General features: G+C 37.0%; 1 protein-coding gene and 1 long non-coding RNA gene across 25 annotated transcripts in view; one reads left to right on the forward strand and one right to left on the reverse strand.

Moving 5' to 3' along the window:
• The window catches only part of dbn1 (drebrin 1), a 175,742-nt gene that overhangs the window by 50,661 nt on the left and 111,054 nt on the right, over positions 1-14,027 (reverse strand). For all 24 annotated transcript variants that reach the window (XR_015520553.1, XR_015520550.1, XR_015520548.1 and 21 more), the window contains exon 3: positions 3,999-4,111. Coding sequence is in view for 16 of the 24 variants with exons in the window: in XM_087301799.1 (XP_087157925.1) it covers positions 3,999-4,111 (113 nt within the window). In the remaining 8 variants the exon portion in view is untranslated. The remainder of the gene's footprint in view (positions 1-3,998; positions 4,112-14,027) is intronic.
• Positions 1-14,027, forward strand: part of LOC147832006 (uncharacterized) — an 80,195-nt gene that overhangs the window by 7,585 nt on the left and 58,583 nt on the right. The window lies entirely within an intron of this gene.

The raw sequence follows: 14,027 nt of genomic DNA on the forward strand, positions 1-14,027 counted from the left end.
CTTTACTCATTGAGTCAAGTGCAGTAATTGGATTGAAAGTTGAGTCAACTCAAAAATGTCCTGAAGTTTGTTGCCTTAAAATTTAAAGTTGAGTCAAGTTTATTTAAGTGTAATTTGAACAAGCAGAAAAAGATTAGTTTTGAGTGTATTTTTAAATAATTAATTAAGGTCAAAATGTTTCATAACTATTGTTTGTTTTTACTTTTGATTTTGTTTGTTAACTTTGCTACTTTTGACATTGTATCTCATTTTTTTTCACTTTACTGTAACAAAAAAAAAAAAATAAATAAAATCATATTGTGTGTAAAACAACTGCCTTAACTAAAAGCAAGCAAATTTCCACTAAAGGATGATACAAAAAAATCTACAAATGAGCTTAAAATCCTGCCTGGGGGCGTATTTAATTAAGATAATATTTTCCTAAAAAACAAACAAACACTATATATATAATCAATCTAATACATGTGTGTGTCTGTGTGTTTATATATTACATTTAAATTATTATTACATATAAATAATTTACATATAAATTATTGTTTTATCTCAAATCAAATCTCAAGTAATAAATTAAGTTTAGTTTTCTCTTTTGATTCTGCACCGTATGGGATTCTCATTAATGTAGCAAAACAAAGAAAAACATTGTGTTGGTTTGTTATTTTAGTTATTTTTTAACAAATACCTGCCTTAAAAATAAAATGTGATTTTATTAATTTTATTATTTGTTTAAAAACTAAATTTTAGACAATTTATTCATTCCAATCAATTCCCACATAATTCATTCATTCAATTTCCTTCGGCTTATTCCCTTTATTAATCCAGGGTCGCCACAGCGGAATGAACCGCCAACTAATCCAGCGCGTTTTTACACAGCGGATGCCCTTCCAGCCACAACCCATCTTTGGGAAACACACACACACACACACACACACACACACACACACACACACGCATACACACGCACACACACTCAATTTAGCCTACCCAATTCACCTGTACTGCATGTCTTTGGATTGTGGCGGAAACCGGAGCAGCCGGAGGAAACGCATACCTTCTTGCTGTGAGGCAACAACCACTACCTACTGCGCCACTGCGTCGCCCCTTTTCACATAATTGTTTAGAATTAGTTTATATGATGACTAACATTAGCACTTACTATTTATCCTTTTCCTGTTTTTTCTGTTTGTCTGATTAAATAAAATACAAATAAAAAAAATTCGAAACAAACTAAGGGGCTGTTCACAAAGAACACATTTTTCCTTTCCAATGGGCCACATTTAGATGGATGTGTTTGTGTTTGAGTTTGAACTTCAACTTTCACAAACTGCGCAGCTCATTACTGTCAGTTCCACAGCAGTAGACCGATCAGTAGAACTCAAAGGCGGGATTCCATAGCAAGTTTTATTGAAAGTTTCGGTTTATAGGTGCGCTGTGTCCGGACACCCTCTTTGTGCTGCCAATTTTTTTTAACCATTCCTAACCATTGAGTCTCGCATTTTTAGAAGCAAAGACGCAACAGTTTGGAATGGTTTGAAAAATAAAATGCAGCATAAAGCACAATAGGGTCCGGATACAGTCACTAAGCAAACTTTTAAAGAAACTTGCAAAGAAACCCTGTCTCTGAGTTCTTCGGGTACATTTTTATATGGCTGCTCACTGGTGACTTGAAGTGCTTCTTATTATCCTAATTTGTATGCTGCTTTGGATAGAAGTATTTGCATCTGCTAAATGACTAAATGTAAATGTAATGTAAACACTGGATGATGTGATAACAATGCAATTTTAACTATTAGATCAAACCTGAAAATTAATTAACAAAACAAATCAGTTGCAGAGTTGAAGCACATGTGGAGGCTTTTTGCCTTTTCCTCATAATTCAAAAGTTCACACTTAGATATTGCTTGATAATATTAGCAAGTTTGGCATGCTGCACCAAAAGAGAACCATGAGCTCAGAGATAATTGAGGCCAGGGCACCCGCCTGGTCAATGGAGGAAAAAGCAGATGGGGGATTCTTCAAAAAACGAATATACTGTAAGGGAGTAATGCTAGACAGGATATTTATAGTGAGTTTGGAATAATCTGATAGGCTTGCGGATGATTAGAGACCGCCCGTGATCAATCATATCATGTGCTTCTCTCGATTAAGCTGTGGTCACACTGCTCTTTTCGCCCCTTAGACTGCCATTCATACACTTGCGAATGACTCAGATCAGAAATGCAAGGTCGTGTGACATGTTTCAAAGTTCACTGCGTTGCACAGTTCAAGCTTGGGGAACTCTGACCTGTGAAATCACATCACCTGACTGTGTGAGACCAATCGAGGGTCAAAACATGACCTCTCTTGTTTAATCCTGCCCCTTTTTTGCAGCACCGTACAACAGAATTTTGCATGCTCAAACTCTAGTGTGACCGCAGCATAAGTTTGTGAAACTTCACTTAATGGCTTCTAAGTAAGAGAACTGAGTGATTTTGCCATCATTTTTACTTAAGATTAAGGGCTCTATTTTGTCCATGCGCAGAGCGCAAAACGCAGGGCACAAACGCTTTCAGGGCGTGTCAAAACGCGTTTTTGCTAATTTAAGGACGGGAAAACCTGCTTTGCGCCAAGGCATGGTCTAAAAGGGTTGAGTTTATTTTCTTAATGAGTTATAGGTGTGTTTTGAGAATAAACCAATTAGAGTCTCATCTCCCATTCCCTTTAAGAGTCAGCTGCGTCGCGCCAAGAGCACATTTACTATTTACAGGACGAAAAGTAAGTCTAAGTGGAAATACTGAGCATTTCACTAGCAAATAGTTAACAGTTTTTTTAACAGAAAACTGTTAAACAGAGCATCTGTCTGTACTGCGTGAGAATGAGAGACAATGGATCACTTTCACATTCACTCTTGGATAGGGAAACCTTTACGCACAGACATCAATTAGTCTATAAATAATTAATTTTGTTTGTTAAGCGTAAATATTCGTTTCAAAACTATTTCTAAATTCAGTTCTAATTTCCAGCAAACGAATAAATGAACAATAATAACGAAGTGTGCTCAAAAACCTTTGTTATATCCTAAAACACATGCTGTGCCCCATATGGTCTAAAACCTGACAGGTGGGCAAATCTAAGCTTGTTTTTAATAAAACAAATATAAATATGGATATAATAAATAATACTGCTAATAATAATAACATTATACAAAAGCAAATTGTTATGAATGAACTAAAAAAGCCTACCGAGATGAAGAAGACATAAAAGCAGTGGTTTTTCATATTTATGTACGCTAGAAAATAATATGTTTTGTAATATTTTAATCCTTTATATTTATATCCTCTATCTATTCTTATTATATCCTATATATATATCCTTAATATTTAATTTTTTTCATATGTAAAGATATTTGCCTATTGCTCTCTTGTGGGTATTAAGCAGTGTGTAAACGAGGCGCAGTTTAGACCGGGTTTGTTTTGATCTAATGAAAAATCTATTATGGTTTCTCAAAATAGCAACGCGCCAGCAGTGCGCCTCAGAACGCCTTCCTTTTTAGACCAGAAAGCCTATGGGCGCACATATGAGCGCAAATGCATTTGCTATTTAAACAGCGTAGCGCAACGCCTCAAAACAACTCTTGCGCCAAGCTGAAAACTAGCAAAAGACTATTGCGCCGCGCCTTGCGCCACACTGCGCCGTGTGTATGATAGGGCCCTAAGATTAAAATCACTGACTTTTACACTGAACACTATCATCGCCACAGACCATCTTCTAATCTAATGTTGGATGTCTAACAAAGTACCAATTTCATAACTACTAATTGAACATTGAGTGGGATAAATATATAAATTACATCCCACAACCACCATCACAAACACACATTTCCTGAAGAAGAAAGCACGTCTAAATTAACTTCAAGTCTGTAGTTTTATGTTGACCCGTCTGTCTCTGTTCACCTCTAGAGCTGAAGCGTCTTTGCTAAAGGCTTGTTAAAGTCAGTTATGTGTGTATGTGTGTTTTCTCACCCAGTTGATGAGGATGTAGCGCGGCAGAGCTGATGTGGCATCCTTCAGGCTGCAGAAACCATACATGATCCTGGTGTTATCAAAGGTCACTGCGATTTCTGCCAGACCACCATCTGTCAAACACACACAACACACAAGATTACAATTTATTACAAATTACAACATTTAAAATAATATTAGTATACCAACAGGCAACCTATGACTAGAGTCAGACAGAATCTGCGAAAGATTTTAGCTATTTCTGCAGAGAATTTTGTAAAAAATCTGCAGATTTATGCGGAATGATTTTAGGAGTATTATTACTAAAAACTTAATTGATTAAATTTAAAATATATTTACTAAAAGACAAAAAATATTAATTTACAAACTGTATAGTAAATAAATCATATAAACATTTTAATATTACTAATATTATATCACAATAATATTAATTTAAATTAATTTAAAAACTGAATAGATATAAACTCACACATTTACCCAAGTAAATACAAAGACTCAAAAATGGGTTAAAAATGAGCGAAAATCGGCGGATTTCTGTGCGCGTAGATTTCGTGTGGGCCTAACCATGATTGATCGGTTATTTACGAAGTGATGAAGTAGGTAGTGCTGTTGCCGAACAGCAAAAAGGTCGCAGGCTCGAGCCTCGCCTGGGTCAGTTGGCGTTTCTGTGTGGAGTGTGGAGTTTCCTCCGGGTGTTCCGGTTTCCCCTACAGTCCAGAGACATGCAGGTGAATTGGGTAGGCTAAATTGCCCATTGTGTATGAGTCTGAATGAAAGTCTGTAGATGTTTCCCAGAGATGGGTTGCAGCTGGAAGGGCATCCGCTGCGTAAAAACGTGCTGGATAAGTTGGCAGTTCATTCCGCTGTGGTGACCCAGAATTAATAAAGGGACTAAGCCCAAAAGTAAATGAACGAATGAATGAAAATAAATATATATATATGTGTGTGTGTGTGTGTGTGTTTGTGTGTGTTAGTGTGTTTTTTTCCCCAATGAGAAAACTCTATTGGCAAAAAGTATTTTAAACTATAAAAAGTTATCTATCAAACTTTTGTACTGTATTATATGGTCTTACACTACCCCTAAACCCAACGCACACAGGCATGTCCTCATAAACCCTCTTAATAGAGTACAACTAGGTCATACTCATGTCATCATATAATCTTGTGTTCTCGTAAACCTTATAAAAAAAAGTACACACAAACACACAAAGTCTGGTAGAACTTCTTTCCTGCTCCGGAAATAGGAAATTACACAAAGCAGCAGACATATTGTATAAGCCCACCACTGGCCACATGAAAAATCTAATTCCATGTCTATGATATCAAAGTTGACTCTGAGCTGATGTAAACTAAACAGAAGTCCCAGTCATTTAAAAGCATAATTTAAAATTGCACTCTGAACATTTCTTTTGAAATCAGATTGACAAAGCTATTTTTTTGAACGACTTCAACTGTCATACCCACAAACCACTGGCGAAACATCTGAGGAACAAGGCACAAAATTGGAAACATTCAGGAGTTTCAAAGGCACCATGTGATGCCATTTATAATGCCCCTGATTGTGCAGCCAAACCCCCTTATTAAAGTTCCAGTGAAGTGCTGTGTAATATACATTTTTTTTCAATGTTTGACGTAACCTCAATTCTGCTTGTTAAGTGAGATGTCACGTGATACGGCATCCGGGTCCAAGCGCTCTATCAAACTGCATGGGGAGACTCGTCAAATGGCAATAAAAAACAATCACAAACTAATGTAAAACTTTCGAAAATCACACTTGCAATATATATATATATATATATATATATATATATATATATATATATATATATATATATATATATATATATATATATATATATATATATTATTTATACAACAGTTCTGTCTGGTTCTCAAATCTGATTGGCTGATAGCTGTGTGATATTCTGCAATATCAGAACTCCTACAGCCTCTTTACCCTTTGTTTATTACTCCGCCCACATACAGCCAGCAAAAAGCAGACACTACAGATCTAAAGTTTAAAAGATGCACGCTCAACTGTTTAACTGTCAGCTTATGATTTGTATCTGGAAGAAAGTAGTTCCTCGTACAAAAGGTTTTTGAGACTCTCCATGTTTGATTTTGTTTTTATATAAACAATTTTGTCATCAAACTGTTGTATAAACGCAATATCACACTCGTAGCAGTGCGATATGGCTGTATTTTTGGCACTGGTGGGGGCACTAAGGCACTCGGCCTGCGGCCTCCCACCAGTGCCGATATACAGCCATATCGCACTGCTACGAGTGTGATATTGGCCATATATATATATATATATATATATATATATATATATATATATATATATATATATATATATATGTACATGCCTAATATCTGATGGCCTGAAAGTGATTAATTTTTATATAAATTGATAAATTATATGATGCAGCAAGTCCAGAGACAATAGCTGCTTTTCCACTATCGTGCCAAACCGTTCTAAGAACACTTCGGTACGGTTACGGTTGTTTCTCCACTGAGCCTGGAATGGCGCGGCACAATTACAAACCGTTCTCGGCCCGGAATTCTCGGCACGGTTAGACAACCGTGCTGAACTGTGCTGACAGATTCTGTGTGTTGACGTTGCTGACTTGCGCTGCTGACATTTTTTTCCTGCTGCGCATCGAATAAAGCGAATAAAGTCACGCTTTGCATCGTCGATGTCCAAATTACACAACAACATCACTATATCCATGGAACACAAACTTGCAGACTCTTTTAACAACGAGGAAATAATTGCACTTTTTAATTCAAAGCCAGGACAGCTTGTTAATACCGGCGAGACCACCTGAAGGACGGCGTGTTCGTGTTGTAATGTCGGCCGTCCAAAAGACTTTGCTTGAAAGCTTTACGGAGCGGCACTGTAACTGTCCAAGGTACTGTTGTATGATTTATATTATAGCATATGCACTAATAAACAAGTCAAAAGAATGAATGAATTAAATAAATATGGATTCTTAAATGTCAGTATTGCTTTTACTCAAAAAATATCAATACATTTTGACAAATGTTTTATAAAAAATAAAATGAGCAATTTTCATCATTTCAGCTATAGGCAATTATATGATTCAGTTATTCATAAGTTATATGACATTTATGAGGCATGTAACATGTTTCTGTGTTGTTGTTTTTTTGTGGTGATCTTTAATTACGCAAATATTTTCTAAAACGTCTAGCAATAGTTTGCCTACAGCTTGTTAGTTAATTATGAACACAAAAATAATTATAATAATAAAAATAAAATGATCAAAATAAAAAGATAATAGAGCAGCATTTTGCTAAATATAATAGTGCTTTATATGCTTTAAATCCTGCAATATATGTGTTGTTTCATATTCGTTTTTTTTTTCACTTGCTGCATTCATTATTTAATGTTTGAATAGTAAAACAAATAACAGCCATCGCTTAATTGGTTTCATTTTACCATCAAAATGTAGTATATTTTATATCATTATCAACTTTTGATATAAAAACGCAGTGTAATTTAATTAATTGTTAAAAATGAAATTATTTATGTGCTGTGTTTTTATTAGGGAAAGTGCCCGCTCACCTTTGACAAAGCCTGTCCAAAATTATATTTCTGCCTCTATAATGCAAATGCACTATTATTGTTGTCTTATCATTGTTTATTTTTCTGTTATGTTCAGAGATTTTAAATATTATTTATTTCCCCTCCAATTATTTTCAATCATCACGTTAAATTTTGGTAATTTTCCCTCCAAATAAAATTTAGCCAGAGCTGCGCAACATATAAAATAAATAAGGGTGCACATTTAGCACCCCTATTTGATAGAGCGGCATAACAGTGTTTAGTCACATGGTTGCTTTTGCTTTTATGAAAAAAACAAAAACCTAGTTTCGGCTCTTATTTAACTTTAATTGAACAAAGGGAGCCGTTTACATTGCGTTACCAAGGCAACTACTGATGCGTTTTGTGTAATGTTTTAAAGAGCTTTGTCGCAGCACGACAGTGGAAAATGAAACCGTATCCGTGCTGTCTGGCCCGGTTTGGCACGGAATGGAACAGTTCTGTTTAAAGAACGATTCAGCACGATAGTGGAAAAGCGGCTTTTTACACCATGATTTTATATAAATTTCACTTTAATGTGTTATAGGACTAAAAGGGGGTTATGAACTAATATTTTCTCAGTTCAAATGAGAGGCGGCTTGGACCCGGAAACAGTATTCCATACGTCACTTATACATCGCGACTTTACAAGCGGATTGAAACATGAAGAGAGGGAGGGACACAGAGTAGCTCCTCACCTTTATAGTGTTTTGTTTTATCACCTCTCTGCCAATGAGAGTGCTTGAGCTCAAGCACATCAAATGAAGGGAGCGGGGCACGTCAGATAGTAGACAGCATTCCATTAGTCACGCTTTGATAAGAAACTGAAGTATGAGGTGACGTAAAAACATTTTATTTAGACAGAAGTGACAAACTGCAAGCTTTACATGTTTATATCATTTTAATATCTACGAATTTGCAAATTTTGTAACTGTTTTTTCTCACCTAAAAAACTGTATTTTAATTTCATGGGACCTTTTGACATTAAGTGTTTAGCAGCTAATGTCACCATGAAATCAAAATTTACTCTTTGTATTTTTATTATACCTGTCAACATTGGGATGTGAAAATTGGGATGTGAAAACCGTGAAACTGTGATTTTTTTTTTTAAGGTTATCATACTATCAGAATCTTATACCGGCCCATGCCTATTTGCATCGTACTGCCCTGTATTGTTCACTTTACATAGAGACAGCACAGCAGTCAAACAAATGTTGAAGTTCATATTAGTAGTTTGACAAAAATGTAGACTGAAGTATTTCCAATAAGACTTTGTTGCAAAAAACAAGTGTTGTCGATCAAAATCACACAAGCCAAATCAAAGTTAAGCCCCAATGAGAGCTTTGTGTATCAAATGAAAATTTGCAAAGAATAAGTGAAACCAGTTGAATAACATTCACAAAACACACTCTCTCAGTTCAAAACTAGATTAAAGACCTATCTGTTTAGTAAAGCATACACTCAATGCATCACTTAGCAGGTTTCCACACAAGTTTCTACATTTAGTTTATATACACTATGAACAGCAGCTACGCTAATTATTCTCTTTATTCTCCATTATTTCCACCTGGGGATACTCATCCCGAGGTCCTCAGATTATGCGGAGATACTGATTGGATCCCAGATCAGCGACGAGATGATCCCAAGGTGTGCCTATCCGGGACCAGGCCATATCCTGAGCTGCTGGTGTGCTGTTGGTCATAGGGGAGTGGAGAGCATGAGACTGATTCCAGTGATGCTACAGGGACAGACGAGTCTTCGCTGAGGCCAGCTTCCAGCCTCCACTGCTGAGACTGCAGCTCTGCACAAGACTTTTGGCCAGCGGAGAAATTGAAATGGTCGTGCCCAACTGAGTCTGGTTCTCTCAAGGTTTTTTTTTCTTCACTCTCCTATTGGTGAAGTTTTTTTCCCTCTCCGCTGTCGCCACTGGCTTGCATGGTTCAGGATCTGAAAAGCTACTCATCTTTGAATTTGCTCTTCAGTGTTTGGACTCGCAGTAATGATTTCAAACCACACTGAACTGAGCTAAACTGAACTGAACTTAAACATTAAAAACTGAACTACCCTGATCCAGTTACTATGACCATTTATGTGAAGCTGCTTTGACACAATCTACATTGTAAAAGCGCTATACAAATAAAGCTGAATTGAATTGAATTGAAAAAATTTTATGAAAACCGTTGGATAAAGAATAAAGCTTATTGGAACTTCATTTTGATCATTTGTCATCTTTTGTAATGGTGTATTTCTCTATGTAACTTTCGTTATATTAAGCTATGCTCATTTTCATTGTGACAACTATAATTCCATATATTCACATGTATTTTTAAAACAAGCTAAAAGACTAGATGATAGCTTCACATACAAATGCTGCAGGAACAAAAACACCAATTGTGTTCTGCAAATAAACATTGTGGCAAATCTCTTGCAAACAATTCCCACAACAAATCAAACTTCTGAATGGTGCCCTGTGTGCTAATCAGCACGGCCCTTAATAATAACCTTCCATCAGTCACAGACTAAATGATTGTCATCAGTGAGAAATGACAGGTTTTCCTCCTCCGGCTCTGAGGGGAAACAGAAGCCGTACGGTTTGATGCATTATAATAGTTTGAGGCACACTGAGATTCAAACTGCTGAGCGACAGTTATGCCTGGTATGCACCACTCAATTTTAGACACGGCTTTCATTTCGACAACAGCTTTCTGAGGCTAACTGGTTCTGGTTCATGTGAGTGATCATCGAATAGTATGAATTATTAATTATGCTAATTACATATATGACATATAAGTTCATATTTGGATTTCACACATATAAATATAAGTCATATATGCAAAATATATTTCAAAATATTGCAAAAATATTCATTTACATATATATATTTTTAACCAACGGATTTACATATACAGTCAAGCCCAAAATAATTATTACCCCTGGGTATATATTATATATTAATATTATATATGATATATTTGAACACATATGCACATATTTGTAATTTCATTCCATATGCATATATTACATAACTTGACAAAATTTGCTAATATATTTCCATAGATCAGATTTCTATATGGGAAAAGTGCTGATGCCTGAGAAACGCACTCACTAGCCACTTTATTGGGTGCATAATGTAAGTACCAGGTTGGATGTCATCTTGCCTACAGAACTGCTTTAATTCTTTGTGGCTGAAAACATCCATTTGAGATATTGGTCTTTACTGACATTATATATTCATATATATATTATATATTCAAGAGACTTAAAGTGTGCCAATAATATATTGTACACATTACACAACCAGCAGCCTGAATCACTCATAAACGGCAGGATTGATCCATGCATTCATGTTGTGTGTCAAATTCAAACCCTACCTAAATCATGCTACCCATCATATACTTTAGTGCTGACCACCTGTGAAATCTAGGTTGCTACTGAAAGAAAGGTTATTCAAGAGTTCACACTTATGTTGGCGCCAATAGCATAGTGGTTAAGTGCGCCAACATATAGCACCCAATGGTGCTCATGGCGAAATGAGTTTGATTCCCGACTCAGGGTCCTATGCCAACCCTTCCCCTCTTTCTGATCCCAATACTTTCCTGTCTGTTCTTCACTATACTATCCCAATAAAACGGTAAAAGATAATAATAAATAATTAGAAAAAAAAAAGAGTTCACACTTAGCTGAGGATTGATTATAAAGCTTGTTTGGCATGCTATTCCGGGAGAGAGCCCTGAGCTCATAAGTTCCTCGAGCCCGGGCTCCCTCCTGTTTTCGAGGGGAGTTTGAGCTCAGGTAGATCTCGAGAACTCCCCTGCTTTAGTAGCTAATGAACAGATAGTGATTGCTTTTAAGAGATAACTACTTATGTCACCGACTCTGTCTCAGTCATTCCCCTCACTGGCAAGCAGAGGTCACCATCACCGGACTTCTAAGCCTTACGTCATGCTCATACACTGATTGCTACACACACCTGCAGCTCATTCTACTGATGATCCAGACACACATATAAGCAGCACACACACTCATTCCGTTGCGAAGTCTTGTTCTGCCCTGTCTGACATTACTGAGCGTTATCTCCTTGCCTGATCTCCCGTGTATTACCTGGACTGATATCGACCTTGCCTTGCCTTGCCTGCCGCCTGCCTCGAACCTTGCTTGTACCCTTGACTTTGATACACGTCGCCTGCCCCGAACCCAGCCTGACATCTCGCCTCTGAACCACGCCGCCTGCCTCTAAACCATGCCTGCTATCACTCTCCTTGACAGCCAGCCGCCAGCCCTCAGACCCATACTAACTACGTTTGATGTGAGTTCGCACGCAAGTGCGTATTGTGTGATTGTAATTAAACTGTGTTTAATAAATATACTGCAAATGGATCCCTCCATGTCAGACTCCTCGTTACAACTTACTAGGAGCATGTCTATGGTGCTGATGTGGATTAGTCAATTAACTTAGGTTGCATGTTCTTGGATGGTGGGAGGAAACCGGGGAACCTGGAGGAAACCCATGTAAGCACGGGCAGAACGTGTAAACTCCGCACAGAAACATATGCTGGCTTGGTAAGGACTAGAAGCTGTAATGTTCTTGCAGTGAGGCAACAGTGCTAAGCCCTGGGTCACCGTGCCACCCATCTAAAAAAGCAGGAGGAGTAGGGGTGGAAGGGGGGATTCTTCAAAATGAAGATGGCTGTTATATGGTACTTAGGGTTTTTATAGTGGCTTAGGAATCGTCTGATTAGTGAATCATAAATTGTATAATGCAGGACCAGCCTCAAGCAATCATAAGCACGAGATCCTCTTGAAATTAGTTTATAAATAAACTTCACCAAAGAACAGCATGGGATGCTCATGGGACACTCTAGGGCCCCATTTATTATGCTTTAGGGCTGCATGATTGAAGTACCCTATGGTGCATCCCCTGCATGTACCTGATCTTCTGAATGATGAAGCACTAATATGTAGTGGAGTTTCCATGTCCCACTGTGTCAAGCTTCTTTGGCCATGTTTTCAGTTTACAACAGAAATGCGTAGGATGCTACTGTAAGAGTAGTTCAGTGGAGCAGTAGAAGAGCTGTTGAACAACGTTCAATAACCTAAATCATTAAATACATACAAAAAAGAAGTATCCTCCAAGGGACTTGGGACATGTAACTCAGTCTTGCAACTGGCCTTATTACAGTAAAACTGGTTCTCTGCTCCATCTACACCCATCAACGCAACTAAGCTGGCCAATCACAGACCTTGCACTCTGTCATTGTGACATTTTTGAAGAGATGTGCATCCATGTACACATTAGGGTACCGTGGAGGATATGTGACTGTGCTTGATGCAGAAGTACATAAAGTATATAAATTGACCTTAATGCTCCAATATAAAGTGTGAAAAGCACTATCCTTCAGGAGACATGTTAAATGGAGACCCTGGGCTCTATTTTGTCCATGCGCAGAGCGCAAAACGCAGGGCGCAAACACTTTCAGGGCGTGTCAGAACGCATTTTTTGCTAATTTAAGGACGGGAAAATTCGCTTTGCGCCAAGGCGCATGGTCTAAAAGGGTTGGGTTTATTTTTTTAATGAGTTATAGGTGTGTTTTGAGAATAAACCAATTAGAGTCTCATCTCCCATTCCCTTTAAGAGCCAGCTGCGTCGCGCCATAAGAACATTCGCTATTTACAGGACGCAAAGTAAGTCTAAGTGGAAAAACTGAGCATTTCACTAGCAAACAGTTAACAGTTTTTTTTTTTCTGTTAAACTGAGCATCTACTGCGTGAGAATGAGAGATAATGGATCTACTTTCACTTTCGCTCTTGGATAGGGAAACCTTTACGCACAGACATCAATTAGTCTATAAATAATTAATTGCGTTTGTTAAGCGCAAATATTTGTTTCAAAACTATTTCTAAATTCAGTTCTGATTTCCAGCAAACAAATAAATGAACAATAATAATGAAGTGTGTTCAAAAACCTGAGTTATATTCTAAAAAACATGCTGTGCCCCTTATGGTCTAAAACCTGACAGGTGGGCAAATCTAAGCTTGTTTTTAATAAAACAAATATAAATATGGATATAATAAATAATACTGCTAATAATAATAACATTATACAAAAGCAAATTGTTATGTATAAACTGAAAAAGCCTCCCGAGATGAAGAAGGCAAAAAAGCAGTGATTTTTCATATTTATGTACGCTAGAAAATAATGTTTTGTAATATTTTAATCCTTTATATTTATATCCTATATTTATTCTTATTATATCCTATATATATCCCTAATATTTACATTTTTTCATATGTAAAGATATTTGCCTATTGCTCTCTTGTGCATATTAAGCAGTGTGTAAGCGAGGCGCAACTCTGCGCTGGAGTTTAGACCGGGTTTGTTTTGGTCTAATGAAAAATCTATTTTAGTCTCTCAAAATAGCAAC

This window comes from Danio rerio, chromosome 21, assembly GCF_052040795.2.
Source record: "Danio rerio strain M-AB ecotype USA chromosome 21, GRCz13ab, whole genome shotgun sequence".
Taxonomy (NCBI): domain Eukaryota; kingdom Metazoa; phylum Chordata; class Actinopteri; order Cypriniformes; family Danionidae; genus Danio; species Danio rerio.